This window comes from Ambystoma mexicanum, chromosome 4q (assembly GCF_040938575.1).
Source record: "Ambystoma mexicanum isolate Mex_15411 chromosome 4q, UKY_AmexF1_1, whole genome shotgun sequence".
NCBI classification, from domain to species: Eukaryota; Metazoa; Chordata; class Amphibia; order Caudata; family Ambystomatidae; genus Ambystoma; species Ambystoma mexicanum.
The window spans coordinates 413,019,059-413,037,941 of NC_090928.1; the positions used below are offsets into that span (position 1 = coordinate 413,019,059).

At 45.4% G+C, this 18,883-nt stretch overlaps 1 protein-coding gene across 2 annotated transcripts in view; it reads right to left on the reverse strand.

Moving 5' to 3' along the window:
* The window catches only part of LOC138467756 (zinc finger protein 879-like), a 702,003-nt gene that overhangs the window by 609,015 nt on the left and 74,105 nt on the right, over nucleotides 1–18,883 (reverse strand). For both annotated transcript variants that reach the window (XM_069607986.1, XM_069607985.1), the window contains exons 3-4: nucleotides 14,884–14,985; nucleotides 9,326–9,427 (exon numbers count right to left, since the gene is read on the reverse strand). In XM_069607986.1, the coding sequence (XP_069464087.1) occupies nucleotides 9,326–9,427; nucleotides 14,884–14,985 (204 nt within the window). The remainder of the gene's footprint in view (nucleotides 1–9,325; nucleotides 9,428–14,883; nucleotides 14,986–18,883) is intronic.

Genomic DNA, 18,883 nt, shown 5'->3' on the forward strand with positions numbered 1-18,883 from the left:
TCAGTAAAAATTACAAGATCTGGTCCGTCGCCTCCTCCTTACCCTCCACATATTGTGTCAGAGAAGTGGGATCCTTTGCAGCTGACAAAAGTTAGGGACCCAAAGATTCAGTAAACTAAGACCTAAAGCTTCTACACCCACGACAGCTATTGCTGAGTCTATCGGCTTTGATCTCCACAGTAGTGCAGAAATAACTATAGCAGCAGGGGAAAGGCAATTAGTTCCCGCGGGTCTAATTCTATCTCCACCTAAAGGAATATACAGTAGGCTGGCCTTCTCACATTAGGCTGGACTCCAAACCAGGTCTGGCCTGCAGATACGGCCTAGGCATAACGGCAAGAGCAATTGACCCCGACTATAGCGGTGACGTAAAGGTCTTGGTGCACAACCATGGGAAACAACCATGCACTGTCAAGGAAGGGAGAAAAAAGCAAAGGGAATCTTAGAAAAGGCTTTATTCCTTCTTCCCCAGGAAGTCCAAGAACAGGATGAGACAGAGAGGGGATCGCAAGGATTCGGAGAGGCAAAAGAGCCAAAGGATAAACCAATCCTACAGGTAGATGAAGCAGAACTTCTGACCGACCAAGCGTTCGCACAACACAATGATCCCATATTGATGCAGGCCTTTTCTAAGGTCATATCTGAGGTAGAAGGCCAGGCTCAGGGTGGTCCTTCCTTCTTTCTAAAAAGGGGTCTTCTCTACTAAGGGTTATTACTCCAAAAGGCACTCCAAGAGCAGAATTGGTAATTCCCTGGAGTCACAGGCGGGCTGTGTTACAACTACCACGCTCCCGCTTAAAGGTTGGGCACCAGGGAGTGAATAAAACATAGAACCAGGTTATACCAAGATTCTATTGGCCTGGAATATATGCAGATGTTAAACATTATGTGTTAACCTGCTCCCTTTGCCAAAAAACTGCAAGCTACCCTGTACCATTGCAACCCCTCCCCATTATCGAAGTTCACTTCTCTCGTGCGGGCATGGGTATCATTGGGCCCCTTGAATCATCTAAACTGGGGAATAAATGTATCCTCGTAATTGTTGACTATGCCACGAGATATCCAGAGGCCTTTGCCCTCAGAAACAATACGAGTCAACAGATTTTAAAACACCTCATTCCCTACCTGTCCTGAGTAGGGTTCCCTAAAGAGATCCTAACAGATCAAGAGACTACCTTCATGTCACATATCTTGTCTGATGTGAAAGAAATCTTACAAATCAAGACGCTAAGAACATCATCCTATCACCCAAAAACTGATGGACTTGTCGAAGTCTTCAATCAGAGCCTGAAAAGGATTCTGAATAAACTGGTAGAAGCGGATGGCAAGAATTGGGACACTAGGATCCTATGAGTGCTTTTCGCTGTGAGGAAGTCACTGCAAGCCTCTTTAGGCTATTCGCCCTTCGAACTCCGTTATGGTAGAGAACCATGGGATGTGTTCAACATTAATTTATTTATTTGTATTTATATAGCGCACTTGCAGCCCAGAGGCATTGAGGCGCTGTTACATTAAGTTTGTAGGACATTTTTATTAAGTGGTTACAGGGGACCAAGGTGGTCTCTTGGTTACCGGTACATTAGTAGTAAGTGACTTCATAAATGACAGGTGAGGTCCAAAGTTACATACATCAGTAAGTTTTACATAGCAGTCATTATTGCATCTGTCATCCTGACAGTATACATTCAGACAAAAAGCTTGGTTTTAATTGCTTTGCGGAAAGCTTGGTGGGACTCGATAATTCTTAGGTGAGTGGGAAGGGCATTCCAGAGGGAGTCGGCCATCATGGGAAAACTAGTGCCACCGGCGTGGACTCTTTGTGTCCTGGGAGTGAGAATCATGTTGGAGTAACCCTTTCTCAAAGGTCTTGTGGCGATGTGTTTAGCAATTCTTTGGACAAGGTAGGGGGGTGCAAGATCATGGAGGCATTTATGGTGAGGGAGAGGGTTTTAAAGACGATTCTCTCTTTGACAGGGAGCCAGTGAGGCTGCCTTCTCACTTCAGAAATGTGGTCTTTCCTCGAAGTTCCTGTGGCCGCCCTAAGGGCGTTGTTCTGGCCAGTTGGAGTTTAGCCAAGTTTTTACTAGAAGTCCCTACGAGGAGGGCACTGCAATAATCAAGCCTTGAGCCAATTATTGCCCTGGCGATGGTAAGACAATTCTGGCAGGATAAGAAGAGTCTAGCTGCGTTAAGAACTTTGGAGAAGTAGGCCGACGAGGAAGCAATGGCATTAACCTGCATGTCCATGGTCAGATCCAAGTCTAGGTAAACTCCAAGTGTCTTGATGTTATGGGATACCTTGATGGGAGTATTGTCGATAATGAAGGACATGTACTGCTGATCAAGATTGCCCAAGATAGTGGGTGAACAAATTAACAGAAGTTCAGTTTTCTCACTATTGAGGCATAACCAATTGCCCGCCATCCAGGATTGGATTGTGGAGTATATGGTGTGAGAGTGTTCATATCTGCCTCGTAGTTGCCAGTGAGTGTGATAAGCACCTGTGTGTCATCCGCATAATTGGTGTATGAGATGCACAGGGAGTTGAGGATGCTGAACAGAGGCCTTGTGAAGAGGTTGTAAAGAGTGGGCGCGATGCAAGAGCCTTGAGGGATTCCACATTGGATGTGGCTCGGGGTGGCACAGGCTGAGTCGGAGAAGACTTTCATGGCCCTCTCTTAAAGAAAGGATGTGATCCAGGCACATGCTTTGGGGGAGAAGTTGGCCGCAGTAGCAAGATAGCGGCAGAGAGTGTTGGGATCCACCAGGTCGAAGGCTGGAGATAAATCAAGGAGCAGAAGGAGCGCAGGTCTGCCTGAGTCTCTGAGATCGTCCATTTGATTTTTTAAGTCTAGGAGGGCCGTTTCGGTGCCATGTCGTGGGCGGAAGCCAGACTGCCGCAGGCCGAGGAGACGGTTTCCAGGAATTTTTGGACTTGCAGGTAAGCTGCTTTGTCCAAAATATTTAATAGGAATGCGACGGTGGTGATGGGCCTGTAGTTCCCTGGAACCGGTGGGTCAAGGGACGTTTTTTTAAGGAGCGGGCGTACCCAGAATTCCGTAAGTCCAGTTGGGAGGGGCCAGACTGGAAGGATGAGTTAATGAAGGCAGTTAGGAATGGGGCGAGGATGTGTGCAGAGTCTTTGATAAGTTGGGCTGGGCAGGCATCACCCCTACAATTAGATGGTTTGATGGACTTGAGCAGACATGCTTAGGGAAACATGGGAGGAAAGGGAAAAAGCTGCACTACCAATTTCCCAAACAGCACAACATCTCAAACAACATATGGCCATAGTCCGGGAGGTTGTAAAAAATCATTAACAACAGGCCCAGGAAAACTAAAAGACTCAATATAAAAAAGGCTGTTAGCTGCTCCTTCTCAGTGGGTCTGAAAGTATTAGTCCTACTGCCCACTTCTGACCAGAAAATGCTATCGACTGGTTTCGGCCCTATGAAATATTAGAGATGAAGGGTCCCAGTAATTATTTAGTTTCCCAACCTGATAGGAGACAGAAGACTTAGTTGTACCACATGAATCTGTTAAAAGAGTGGAGGGTAGACCCTACGAAAAATTCCACTCCAACAATGGCAACATTGCTTATAGATATTGGCCAAGAGAACAATCTCATATCATCAGAATTAAACCCTGCCCAACAATATCAAATATCTTATAAAACAATTCCTTGATGTCTTCAAATATCAACCTAGGAGAGTTAAAGATTGTGCACACAGCATCAGAACTCCCCATGAGAAGGTAGCACATCTTAAATCCTATTGGATTCCTGAGTAAAGAAAATAAATAATCCTCCGGGAAGTGGAAAATATGCTAGAGGCTGTCATTATTGAGCCTTCAGAGTCTTCCTGGTCTTCACCAATAGTCTTAGTGGCCAAGCTTGATCAATCGTGGAGATTCTGCATCAATTTTCGAAAGCTGAATTCCATCTCACAGTTCGACAACTATCCGATGCCTAGAATCAATGGCGTAATTGACAAGCTATGCCAGGCCAAATACATCTGCACGACTGATCTCAATAAAGGCTGTTGGCAAGTCCCTATATACCTTCCCGATAGGGAGAAAACATCTTTTTCCACGCATCAGAGATTATTTCAATTTTTTTTTTTTAACAACTTTATTTAACTTTGCACACATATTAAGCAGTTAAATTTACGACATTCAATTTCGGTGAACATAATACATGTATTGGCCGATCTTACATTACATTTACGTCAACAGGGGCTGGTAGATCTGCTAGCTATTGCTTGTACCGTGCCCATATATTCCTGGGTCTAGAGAGGGTCATTACTGAGTCTATATACAATTCTTCGTTGTCATTAGCCCACAACGTCGCTGTTCCAGTCCTCTACTGTTGGCGGGCGAGTGTTTTTCCACCTCATTAGTATGACCCTTTTTTCCAACAGCAGACTTAAATTGAGCAGTTTTCGCCATGTTGGGTTCATTTTCCCAATCGCCCCTAGTATACACAACTGCGGTGTCCATTCGACCGGTTGGTCTGCCATCTTATCTAGAGCTCCACAGACCCCGGCCCAGTATTGACTTAGTTCTGCACAGTCCCACAGCATATGGTATATGTTAGCATTTTCAGAGTTACATCTTGGGCAATTGCCAGAGAGAGTAGGGTATAGATGCTTGAGTTTCGCTGGCGTGTAGTGGGTTCTATGGATAATTTTATAGTGTATCAATTTGAATCTAGAGTTGCATGATATCAGCTTAGTCAGTGCACAGATCTGGGACCAATCTTGTTCTTCTATCGGCTGGTCCAGATCCCGCTCCCAACCGGCCTTTGCAGTGTGGGGTGGTTTCGGGCGTGTTTGCATTATAGTTTTGTAGAGAGTGGAGACCGTGACCTTCTGAGTCCCCCCGTGAATATGTAACCAAGACCCATGTTTATTTCGGGTTCGTTCGGGAATGATGGGTAGATCCACTGTGTGGCTGCTGCAACCATGTCAAACTGCTGTCTGCGTGTGTTTGTGTTTCCTACCGTGTCTTTAATCTCATCCCACTTCAAAAAATGTTTATCCCGAAACAACTGTCCCCATTGTGTGATTCCTCTGGCAGTCCAGTGCATTGCCACCGCACTGTCTATGGGGGAAGGGTGTGTGGGGGTCGCCCCATATTGGCATGCTCGGGTGGTATAGTTTGCCGGCTCCAAACACATAATTTATTTTGGCCCATGCAGTGATTGTGACATTGGATGGATGTATAGTGTTATATCGTTTAGGTGTGGGCCTAGTGATTTTCTGTAGGGCAGGGATTATTTCAATTTAAGGTGCCACCCTTTGGGTTACATGGGGCACCGACTACTTTCCCACACCTGATGGACCGAGTGTTGCAACCCTTTTTTCCGATTTTTGTGGCATATACCTCAATGACATTTAAATTCAAAGTAAAACCTCGGAAGAACATCTTTTTCATTTATATGAAATCATCAGAGCGCTCAGGAAGGCTGGACTGACTGCAAACCTGAAGAAATTTCAGAGACACAATCCACAGTCAAGTACTTGGGATTCCTTGTAGGCAACAGGTTGGTTCCGTCCAGATTGAAAAAGTGAAAGCAGTAAAGCTTAATCCCTGCCTTCAAAGACCAAGAGAAAGCCCATGCTTTGTTAGTGCTTACAGGAAATTACCTTAGGTTTATCCGTAATGACTCCACCATTACTGCCCGCCTGACAGACAAACTTAAAATTGTAAAGCCTCAAAAGTTGAAATGGGATAAGCAAGACCAAGACAGCTTCGATACTCTGAAAAACATCTTATGTAGTGTGAAGGCCTCACAAAGTAAGACAAAGACATCAGACTTAAAGTTCAAACAAAAACATATTTATTAACTTAAATCTCAGGATGGTTGAAGGCCTAACTTTCCCTTTACTAATGTGGGATTCCCCTACCTGAACAAAACTAAGGAAAGTTTGAGTCAATTAGTTCAACTTAAAAGTCTGTCTGTGTCCAAATCCTATCCTTGTCCTCCCAACGTCAGCTAAACAATGTTTAGGGATATCAAAGTCAAAAGAAATAGTGTTCAACCCAAAGTTCTGAGCTCCTTCCAGCTTCACAGCCTTCTTTCAACTCCCCCATCCCCAAGCACAAGGAAGTTCCATGAAAAAGTCTCATGATTATGTTTCTCCAGGTCAAGATGATACAGTTCAAAATCACTCCCTGGAGTTTCCTTCCCTGTGGTTCAAGTGGTACAGTTCAAAATCAAAAGGGGTCTTCAGACTCTGTTCTCAAGATAACAAGTGTTGTCCCTTTACGTCTCAGGGTTCCCTTCCCCAAGACTTCAACTTCTTTGCTTATTCTTGTTTTAATTTTCCAAAAAGTCTTAACAAAACTCCGGGTCTACCTGATCCTCCTTCTGGCTTCCCTCGCCAGTTCATTTCACAGTGGTTTCATTGGGCTATTTCACAGTGTCCTTATTTTTCAACATTCAGGGCTCACTTGCCTTGGCGCAGTTGTTAAAAAACACGGTCCACCCATCACAGGTCGCGCAACCAGGGTCCCTGGACTCCTCAGCCCCCACAGGTTCCTTGGCACTTGCTCCTGTGCAGCAAGTCACCTTCACTTAGTTTATGTGAAGTCTAGCACTCCGATGGCTTCGCTTGGTTGGCCTTGTGGCTCTGCCACCATGTATCACACACCTCCACACACCTCTTGCCAATCTGTGGCCTTGCTGCACTGCAGCCACTCATCAAAGTTCACTGTGCGTCTCCCTTTAGCCTTTGATGTACTTAACCTCAGGGCTTAAGTTATATTGTTGTGCAACATACATTTAATATTGTCTACTTTCAGTTCAGTGTCCTATGTGCACTTACGTTGCTTAATTGTAAGATCTTATTCAGTTCGGTATTTAATATGCATCTGTTTGCTTCAAAGTTAAGTTTCCATTTAGTTCAGTATTCAATATGCATGTATTGGCTTCAAAGTTACGTTTCTATTTAGTACAGTATATAATATGCATATATTGGGTTATATTCACGGACCATTATTGACTTGCGGTCCCACAGGAGCGTTGCAGTGCTTAAACACCCTCCCAACACTCACCGGTCTTCTGGACGTCTTCCCAGCAGGTTCCCGCAACTTCTTCTTGACTTCTGAAGTCGGGAAGCCCCCCGACGCGAGCCCCGCTTGCCCACCATGTGTGTCTCTCCACATGTCGGCTCCAAGGATGCTTCCTCGATGCGGGTGGCGTCGTCTCTTACCGGGCTTCTACCCAGCAGCCCCTGCTGCTCGCACTTGGAGATGGAGGCTCCCAGACCTGGGGAAAACACACAGCCCACTCGTTTCGGGTCCCACAAGTCCTGCGGCATGATTGCCGGCGTCCTGGCTCTGTCTCCGATCCCACCACGACTGCCTCCTCATAAAGGTCTCCTGCTGCTCTCCTGGTCTCACTTTATAAGCCTGCAGCCCCTTGACAGGCTGCAGGTGTGGATGCTCAATCAGCCCCGCCTGACCAAAATTAAACAGACATGCCTGACCCTCACCGCTCTTGATAGGCATCTTTCTCGTCCCAGCACTAAAGTGGTAAAAGGTTATAGTCTTTATTACTCTCAGTCTCCTCCTCCTCGTCTCAGTACTGTCAAATGTCACATGTGGTGAAATGAGGCGAGCTGGCTTAAAACAGCCCATAAAGGTTGGGGGAGGGTTAGGTTGGTTGTCAATAGGGAACGGGGGATACCACATCTTGCCCAAGGGTACCCCACTCCCAATCCTCAAGTATCCTCCACCCAGGTGAACCTCCCTCACTTCTCCACCCCCTGGGTCAGGATCCAAGAGCGATGGTCTTTCCCTGGCCACCTCCGCAGAGGATCCAAGGGGAGTAAGAGTGATAATACTCTCAGGTTTCTCACAGTTGTGATCCCATGTTTACGGTACCCAACTTCAATAAGGAGTTTATACTTGAAAACAATAAGAAGGTTGGTTCCACTTCTCAGAAGATGAAGTTGATCCTAGAGAAAGAGAGACTTTCAAAGACCTTGGAGAAAATTAAAGTGGCAGAAACTCAAGAGTCAAGGAACGCCGGAAAAGAAGGCATTACATAAGCAGGGAAAAAGGGGAGCCAGGGATTTGCAAAAGTCCCCTGACTTAATACAATGGACAGCCAAGAACTATCTGAGGATTTTATATTAAGGCTGAGGAAGCCACTCAAGGACAATGGAGTAATTCTCCTGGAGTTAAATTGTTTTGTATTAGTGGTAGGGTCAGTGCAGTTTAGTTTTGGACAGAGGACAGATTTTACTTTTGGGCAGCACCCATTGACGACGAGCACCCTAGTTAGTTTTGGTTAGGCATGGAAATCCACAGATCAGGGACAGCAAGACCTTTTTCTTATTATTTAAAAAAAGGTATCAGTAAATATTACAAGATCTGGTCTGTCTTTTCCTTCTGACCCTCCACAATAGGCACAGGTAAAATGGTGGCAACTCATGTTAGCCCAACAGATGCAAGGGATCCTCAAATGTGCTGTCAAAAGGAGCCTGTTTCAAATGCGGTGTTCATACCGCAGTCTGACAAGATGACAGATCAAATGTAAAGTGGTTTACAGCAGTAAAATGAGGTGCTTAAAAGTGAGAACTTAGTTTTAAAGTCAGGTTGCAATACAGGTGCGGAGGTACCTTATATGCGGTTTTCCTAAAATGTTGCCTTCACTTAATGTGCAACTATCTGGTATCAGTCACGGGGAAGGCCACATAAAGGGCAAAACCTACAAGGAGGGCACAAAATGTTATGTGAAAAAGAGGTACAGCTACCCTCTGATGGACAGCATGCAGCAGGCAGCACCAGATGGTGGTTTCCTTTAACACACCATCAGCAGTGCCATTTTCTTGGACACTGGTGCGTCTTCCCTTACCCGCAGCTTCTGAGGTATCAAATCTTACAAAACAGACCAACCATAACTTCAAAACCGGTACATAAAAACAGGAGCGAGTCATACATATAAGTGCCCTAACTGTTCCACTAATGTTAAAGCAAATCTTTATGTCAGAGCAGCACTCTTGAATATGGGCAGATTATGGCTCCATGCCATGCTCATCCAGTTTCTTTTTTTAACCACATACGTTGCCCACCATCTATCCTGTTCTGCTACCTTCGCCCATATCACCCACCCCCAAATCTCCCTTGTCATTTTGTTACCCACAGAAGGAGCAAGCAAATATTTCCTATGGAGACTTGCATTGCTGTTCTAAATGTATGCATTATTTGGACTTGAGTATTTGTTTATATTTACGAATATGTATGCAAGAGTGTCATGGTTGCCTGCACAAGAACATTATCTAATCCTCATGTGAATCCCTTTTCTCCGCCCACTCACTTGAGGAACGATCACTGCTGTAACTTCTTCCAGAATCCACATGAAGCGCATCTTCCTTCTCTTGCACTCTCAATGACGAGACAGAGGTGGCAATAAGAGGACCTGCAATTGAAGTAAATATGGCAAAGAATCCTAAGCAACAGAGCAGAAACAAACTCCATAGCATGTGTTAGTGCCCAGCACAGCATGGGAGAGCTGAACTTCACTACAAGGGTGCTACTACAAACAGTTGGATAAAGCAAATAGACTATGAGGGTTTCTGCACCTTCATCAAGCATATGGTAAAAGCATGTCAGACAAGTAGGCAACATACAGTGCCAATCCTCAAGTATCCTCCACCCAGGTGAACCTCCCTCACTTCTCCACCCCCTGGGTCAGGATCCAAGAGGGATGGTCTTTCCCTGGCCACCTCCGCAGAGGATCCAAGGGGAGTAAGAGTGATAATACTCTCAGGTTTCTCACAGTTGTGATCCCATGTTTACGGTACCCAACTTCAATAAGGAGTTTATACTTGAAAACCAATGTCTCTAAAACTGGTATTGGAGCAGTCCTGTCACAGGAATACGAGAGCATAGTACACCCTGTCCTGTATATAAGTCTAAAGCTTTTTTTGAGGGAGCAGAACTTTGCTGCCATAGAATCGGAGGCCTTAGCCATTAAGTGGGCGATAACATATCTGAAGTACTGTCTGACAGGACGAAGGATCACAAACTATTCTCCACTCACATGGTTAAGCCTCAACAAAGATTCTAACACTTTAATAAGGAAGGGTTTCTCGACCTTCAACCCTACTGTTTCACTGTTCAGCACAGAAAGGAAAAAGCAAGGGAATGTCAATTCTCTTAGCAGATTCCCAATCTGTGGAGAAGAGGAAGCCAAATTCATGAGGGAAGGGTATGTGCGACGTATCGCAGAATGCAGTCATTTCTTCCCAGGGGGAGCCTTTCCTTGTGAGCAAGGGAGGTGAGCCCGCTAAGCAATACCCCCCTAAGCAGTAGAGACAAGCGGGACATCACCGGGGAGACTCACCCCTTGAGCACAAGGCCTCCGTTCCGCAGAACAACTCCCTCAGGTACTCACTCCTGCACCATCAATAACATCAAGGCTTCAAAAGGGGGATCCTCCCTCCCTTTTCTGGCCTCAGGGTCAGGATCCAGAAGCAATGGCCTTTCCCTGGCTCCTTGGGCATAGAATCCAAGGGGAGCAGATGTGAGAACACCCTCAGGTTTCTCGTAGTATATATAATATATTGTGGTGACTTCCTCAGCATAACGTTAGTGGGCCACATTTGAATTGATTTTACTTTAATAAAACAAAATATTGATTTCTTATGCAGCTTGTTTCTTGGCCCAGAATTGTGTAGTAGAGTTGTATTGCAAGGGTGTAAATTAGAGATTCACACTTAGTGAAGAACAACTATACACCAAGATATCTTGACAGCACAATATACCAACCTCTAGATGTGCCTAGGCACTATAAATTCAGAATTGGTGGTAATCTGGCACAATATAAAAGTTTTGTAACATAACATAACTTCAACAATTCATGTGGTATGAGGAGGAAGGTAAGGTGCAGACAATTAGTAGGCAAATGTGTAAAAGAAATAGCTGTGTTTGTGAGCAAAATGAGTTGACACTGCAGACCACATAGCACATATATTATGTAAATCATCCTGTAAATGATGTAGAATGAGTGCATGGATTACAAAAGAGAGTCTAACGCTGTCCAAACAAGGAGAACACAACTATGGTTAAGTTGGTATCAGGCACAAGATAGTGTGCCGATTCGTGGGATTCACTCACTTCTTCCCAGGGGGAGCCTTTCTTTGTGAGGCTAGGGAGGTGAGCCCTCTATGCGATACCACCTATAGGGGTAGAGGCAAGCAGGACCTCACCGGGGAGACTCCTCCCCTCCCCCCCGGTTGGGGACAAGGACTCCCGTTCCACAGAGGAACTCCCCAAGTTATTCACTCTTGGACCATCAATGTCATCAAGGCTTCAAAACAGCCAAAGTGATCAATCCACTGTTTGTTAGTGTGACATAAGACCCAAGATTCAACCTGAAGAAATGCATTGGAATAATACTGTGAAGAAGAAGAGTGAGCAAGTGATGCAGATCACTCAACTTTCAGAAAATGGCAATACTGTTAAGATGAATGAGCAAGTGACGGAGAGCACTCAACTGAAAGAGAAGAGGCCTTTCATCCTCCACTTGGGAGGACCCAGCCATGGATCGGATCATAAAAAGAGAAGAAGGAAAGTTCTCAAAGAGTAGAGAAGCCTAGGAGTTTCAAATCAGCAGTGTCATGGAAGCTGATTGAAACTGGGAAGTCCTGTGTGCTGAGGAGACAACCAGCTGACGTCCAAGGACACACAGAGAGAGCTGGAAGCAGGAGAGACCAGGGGAAGGAATCCCCAAAGAAGAGAGCCAGTCGTGAGTAGTGGCGTGACCCAGGAGTGGTAGACTGTGCAGTCTGGTAACTACGCTGAGAACGCTACAACACTGGCAACGCAGAGCATATGACGAGAAGCAGCGAGATTAGGAGAGAGGGCAGGAGTCGTCCTGACAACAAGAGGAGGAATCCCTGTCCTGCGCAATCAGACCCAGTGATGCCAAACCCCAGCAGAGAAGGTAACGGGGACGCCGGGAAAAAGAATATAACGAGTACCTGAATCATACTCGTCCCAGTAATATTGATGTAAGAAAGTCAGCTACAGATCATTAATGGCACAATCACACTCGTCCCAGTAATAATGAGAAATTGTGTTCAGAAGTAAATCACTACTCGCACAATTCTACTCGTCTGTTCTGACTTGAGTGTCGTGTAGACCGATGAAACCTCTGTCCCCAAGTGACGTACAGGGGAACTAAAGAAACCCGCTGTACGACCTTTGAGGCCACAGGTGGGAGATGACTTCCCAGATCCACGGAACCTCTGGAACACCGATGCTGCTGTCAAAAAGGAACGAGGTTAAGTACCAGGCAACTACAATACATATACAGTAAACCAAGGATCTAAAAGTTCTTACCTATCGGGTGTTAGGAAAACCTAGGAAACCTAGTAGAGGTTCGAGACTCTGATGATGCGGCAGTCCCCGAAATAGTAGGACCGCAAGATAGCGTGGATGTAGGAACAGCCACCTGTAGGAGTGAAGGCGTGACTTGAATCCCCAGAAGGGAAATGGCATAGGAGTTCAGTGAAGTACCAAAGGATGATCCAAAGACAAGTCAGGAAGTAGTCCAAAGTCCGGCAACAGGTAAACAGTTCCAAGCAAAGGTACAAGGGGTATCCGAAGGAGTCCGAGGTAGAGTTCCGTGATCAAAGGCAACAGTGGAGCAATGCGTAACGCCAAACAGAGTCTGAAGACAGCTGAGAAGCAATGAGTGTTCTGTCTCTCAGAACTTTATACTGTGCGTCTCTGGGTCTGTGCGTCTCTGGGTCATGTGACGTCTCTGGGTCACGTGACGTCCACCAAGGTCACGTGAGGAACGCCACTCTGGATCACGTGATCGACGTGGAGACGTAACACCACCACTTCTGCTGTACGTTCTCCAAGGCAATTGCCAATGCAGAAAGGGTTGCAATCGAGCCCGTACACCATAGCTGGTACGGAGTTTCCGGTCCTTTGGGTTCACCGAATCACCTGAGCCTCGAACCGTGGGAGGAGATGTTGGGGAAATGTGAGCAGTGTTCTGGTGTGTAGCGGACTGGTGTGCAGAGGATCGCCTAACATCGTCCCAGTAGCATTGATATGAGAAGGTCAAGTGTGAATCATCCTGTGTGTATCAGTAAGAGAAGCAACATTGTTGAATGGTGTGACAAAGTACTAAGAACTAATGTAACGATTCACCCGCACATCCTACTTGTCCCAGTGAAAGTAAAAGGTCAAGACTCTGTGAATCATTACTCTGGTTATCCTACTTTTCCCAGTAAGACAACATGTGATCAAGAAAGTGAGAATCATTACTGGGCTCTTCCTGCTCGTCCCAGTAATACACTAAGAGACCAGTAGAGTGAAAATCATCATTGGGTTTGTAGCACATATCCCAGTGAGAGAGCAAATAAACAACAGACTGAGAGTCATTACCTAGAGCATCCCATTTGCCCCAATGAAAAGCTAAATAATCAGAGGAGGACTGAGAACGGGAACAATAAGAAGGTTGGTTCCGCTTCTCAGAAGATGAAGTTGATCCTAGAGAAAGAGAGACTTTCAAAGACCTTGGAGAAAATTAAAGTGGCAGAAACTCAAGAGTCAAGGAACGCTGGAAAAGAAGGCATTACATAAACAGGGAAAAAGGGGAGCCTGGGATTTGCAAAAGTCCCCTGACTTAATACAATGGACAGCCAAGAACTATCTGAGGATTTTATATTAAGGCTGAGGAAGCCACTCAAGGACAATGGAGTAATTCTCCTGGAGTTAAGTTGTTTTGTATTAGTGGTAGGGTCAGTGCAGTTTAGTTTTGGACAGAGGACAGATTTTACTTTTGGGCAGCACCCATTGACGACGAGCACCCTAGTTAGTTTTGGTTAGGCATGGAAATCCACAGATCAGGGACAGCAAGACCTTTTTCTTATTATTTAAAAAAAGGTATCAGTAAAGATTACAAGATCTGGTCTGTCTTTTCCTTCTGACCCTCCACAATAGGCACAGGTAAAATGGTGGCAACTCATGTTAGCCCAACAGATGCAAGGGATCCTCAAATGTGCTGTCAAAAGGAGCCTGTTTCAAATGCGGTGTTCATACCGCAGTCTGCCAAGATGACAGATCAAATGTAAAGTGGTTTACAGCAGTAAAATGAGGTGCTTAAAAGTGAGAACTTAGTTTTAAAGTCAGGTTGCAATACAGGTGCGGAGGTACCTTATATGCGGTTTTCCTAAAATGTTGCCTTCACTTAATGTGCAACTATCTGGTATCAGTCACGGGGAAGGCCACATAAAGGGCAAAACCTACAAGGAGGGCACAAAATGTTATGTGAAAAAGAGGTACAGCTACCCTCTGATGGACAGCATGCAGCAGGCAGCACCAGATGGTGGTTTCCTTTAACACACCATCAGCAGTGCCATTTTCTTGGACACTGGTGCGTCTTCCCTTACCCGCAGCTTCTGAGGTATCAAATCTTACAAAACAGACCAACCATAACTTCAAAACCGGTACATAAAAACAGGAGCGAGTCATACATATAAGTGCCCTAACTGTTCCACTAATGTTAAAGCAAATCTTTATGTCAGAGCAGCACTCTTGAATATGGGCAGATTATGGCTCCATGCCATGCTCATCCAGTTTCTTTTTTTTAACCACATACGTTGCCCACCACCTATCCTGTTCTGCTACCTTCGCCCATATCACCCACCCCCAAATCTCCCTTGTCATTTTGTTACCCACAGAAGGAGCAAGCAAATATTTCCTATGGAGACTTGCATTGCTGTTCTAAATGTATGCATTATTTGGACTTGAGTATTTGTTTATATTTACGAATATGTATGCAAGAGTGTCATGGTTGCCTGCACAAGAACATTATCTAATCCTCATGTGAATCCCTTTTCTCCGCCCACTCACTTGAGGAACGCTCACTGCTGTAACTTCTTCCAGAATCCACATGAATCGCATCTTCCTTCTCTTGCACTCTCAATGACGAGACAGAGGTGGCAATAAGAGGACCTGCAATTGAAGTAAATATGGCAAAGAATCCTAAGCAACAGAGCAGAAACAAACTCCATAGCATGTGTTAGTGCCCAGCACAGCATGGGAGAGCTGAACTTCACTACAAGGGTGCTACTACAAACAGTTGGATAAAGCAAATAGACTATGAGGGTTTCTGCACCTTCATCAAGCATATGGTAAAAGCATGTCAGACAAGTAGGCAACATACAGTGGCGAGGTTTATAAAGATACAGAAATGCACACAGCTCTCTACTGAGTTCACACACAGCAGCAGGTGGCAGAACACAATCTCTGGGATACTGTTTTGGGCCCCTTTACGGATGTGTTGGCAACTGTAAAAACCGGCCTTATTACACGTTGGGCTGTATTCCAGTGGTAAATCCACTGGAATACCGCCCAGCGAATTTACCATTACCGCGGTGGTGGTGTAAATCCCCATTCTTTTTTAGAGTCTCTGGTGATGATTACGCTGCGGTAATTCTGTGGAATTATTGGCAGAGAGTTGGAGGAGGTAAATCCTCCACTCCAGGACCATACCTGTAATATGGCAGAGCGGGAAAAGTGGCAGTAATTCCGTTACTGCCAATTTTTTCCCGCTCCCCTATACTTAGAATGAGGCTCGTATTTTAAATAGCTCTCATTTTAAAGTACCAAACAATTATGAGATGGAATGACGTGGGATATTTGCAGCATTGCTAACAGAGAAAGTGCTCCATGGCCTAAATATGTGTTATTTGCAGCATGCAATGCGTCCTATGTACCTTATGTCATACATATCCCATGCAACCTCAGCCAAACGCCTAATGACTTACTGAAAAAATATAATGTCAGTGTTTCATACGGACATCCACCATTCAAGCTCATTTTGAAAACCTATTCGTTTAAAAGAAATATATGCAACACAGTCATTTGAATTAGTACTGGATTAATTTATGATTTGTAATGAGTTAAATTAAAACAAATAATTTCAGGGGAGTGTGCGGGCAGTGGGAGCGTCAGGTGGGAGGTCCAGTGGGACGTGGAAAGAGGGAATGAGTAGAAGGGATAAAGGAGCTGAGGGGAGAGCATACACCAATTCACAGCTTGACTGAAATAACACTTGTGGTGCTGCATACATGTAGTTTAGGGTTCCACACCCATGTCCACTTTCAGATCAGGGAAGGGCTGAATGAACAGTTCATATAAACTCAAGATCATCAATGATGAAAGAAACTACACAGCGCTCTGCTGCATCCTAGCTAGGTTGGTGCAGGGTTCGAAATTGATGGGAGCTATTTAGCTCTTGCTTGTAGCCTAGAAGAGCCTGGTTAGCTTAGCACCAACAGCTGCCAAGAGCTACTATTGGCTCCCCAGGCCAACTGATCCCAAACAACTATGTGAATTTAACTTTGTGCAGTTGGGACAATCTATAAATAAGCATTAGGACAAACCCATATGACATTTAAACCATAAGGGGTCCTAAATAATAAGCAACATCCTAAGTTTGCATCTTATGTTGAAGTTATAATTGTGGAACACTGTGTACTAGCTCCTGGTTCCCCAGTGGTAGCTCCTGCTTGCTGGTTAATGCCAGATACCCAGGAGCTGCTTTTAGCGCCTGCTTACTGTAAGGGTGAAGAAGGAAACTCAGGACACAAAGGTGGCCTGCTTGTTGGTATAGACTTTTATTTAGCTGAAAAGGAGGAAGAAACCTACCTGTTCCTATGACTAAGAGGGCTTTCCCTGCCTCAACCAAAATGAATGGTAATGTCAGAATATCTGTAAAAAGTATACAGTCCACTGTCCTATGCCCTAAACCTATTTCAGTCCCTTATACTTCAACAGAAAACCTATAACTAAACTACACTTTGATTTGAACAAGATGCCTCCCTTCTTTGGGATGCTTTAGGCAGTTTAAAGTTCCATACCAATATTGGGAAGGCGCTTCCCTTCACCAAGCGTTCCTCCATTTCTCTTTATCAATAGTCTCTTTATCAAAGTTCTGTCTTCTGCCAAAGGAGATAGCTCCCGTCCCCTGGTTTTCTCGTGATTTGTGCCAAAAGGATCTTTCTTTCCCCTTTGAGCTTTCCGTGATATGTGCCAAAGGCTCTCTTCCGTTAGACATCTCATTCTTTATGCTAAAGGTTCTCTTCCACTGGACTTCTCGTCTTATTCTGTGGGTCCCAGGCCCCTTCTTCAACTCTGTAATGTCTCTTAAATAGGCCTGGTTCAGTAACCTGCCAAGCCTCTGTTTCAGTTTCTTTGGGATGCTCTTTCACCCCCTCCATTCTCAACTTGTCTCTCTTGATGTATGGGTCCGTGACCCCTCTTTCAGCTCTGCAATATCTATTATTAACTAGGCTCTGTTCGCTGTCCTGCCAGACTTCTCTTCCAGTCTCTCTGGGGTGCTCTTTCACCACCTATGTTCTCAACTTGTCTCTCTTGATGTTTAGGTCCTTGACCCCTCTTTCAGTTTTGCAATCTCTTTTAACTAGACCTGGTTCACTATTCTGTCAGGCTTCTCCCTCATTCTCCCTGGGGTGCTCTTTCACACCCACCGTTCTCAATTTTTCTCTCTCTATGGTCCCACTAGGGCGAGGAAGATGGCCCTGCACTTCCTCCCAATCACAGCCTCTGGGGTATCCCTGTGCCTTCCCGGTCCCCCGGTGCGTACCATTGTACTTGGTCTGCAAGGGTTCTAGTCCTCAGCAACACTGGATGGCGTCTGTGGCTTCCCCTGGGCTCTTGAGGTCTTGTTTCAGTATTCGGGAGCTGTGCCATGCTGGTTTCTCTCCACATGTCGGGACTCGCCTGGAGACTACTCGGGCAGCTTTGCTTTTGCCACCGGATGCCGGATCCCACAACCACATAATTCGCGCTGCTTCCCCGTCCTGGCGTTCTCCGCCTCTCTGTTCCAAGCGGTCGGGTCTGCCGCAGGACCTCTCCTCTGCGTTCCGCTACCCAGTGGGAAGCTGCTCTGGGACAGGACAGACTCTGAGGGGAGTCCCTTGTTAGTTTTTATGTCCTGACTGATTTCTAGCTTTCAATAGCTAGCATGTTCGTATTGCTTCCGTGTAGGGCTCTGCATCGCCCCGCTCTTCCTCGTGACAGTACTTTTGAAGTTATCCATATTCACTCTTCCCTCACTCTTCCTCGTCATAGTATTATTTGCCTGATAAACACAATTTCTATGCATAAGGAAATTAGAGGAAGCAAGAGGCGAAAGAGAGCATGGGGGTACCTGAGTCCTACACCTGAGTCCTACACATAGGGATGGATACCTCATGTCTAACAGCATGAAGGTGTGTATACTGTGTTCTCCCTCGACAGTCCTCACTTCTCGCTGAGAGGGGGCTCTTCACCCATGGGATCTTCACCCTGAGTACCACCGTAGGGGCACTATCGGGTAGCGACCTCACCTTCCTGGCCCCATGGGAAGTGTCGGCCTCCTGGGGAGAAGGGACGACATCGAGGGATTCAACACATTACCCAAACTTATTTCGATCCCTGTGGTGCTTTATAAAAGTCTCTCTCACACACACAAACGTGTTGAGAATTTGAAGGAGTTTACATAGGTGTTCGAAATATCATGCAGGAGTGAGTGACTAGTACCACATTAAAGAACACTGTTGCAGAATAAAAGCTACTTGCAAAGCTGCCATAGAGGTTAGATGGGAAAAGTGGCAACACGTCCAAAAGAACAGTTATTTTGCTTAGGGAAGAAGGAACAAAAGAATGTCGTTGGCCAGATACTGGCAGAGCATGTCTAGCCTCTGATGATGCCCGACAAGTACTAACTTTTATGGGATTGGCAACTTTTTAGGCCTTTTTTAATCACCCCAACTTGATTCTTTGCACTCACTTCATCGATAAAGTCTGTCTGATATGAATATCCACCACCTATCAATCTATTTTC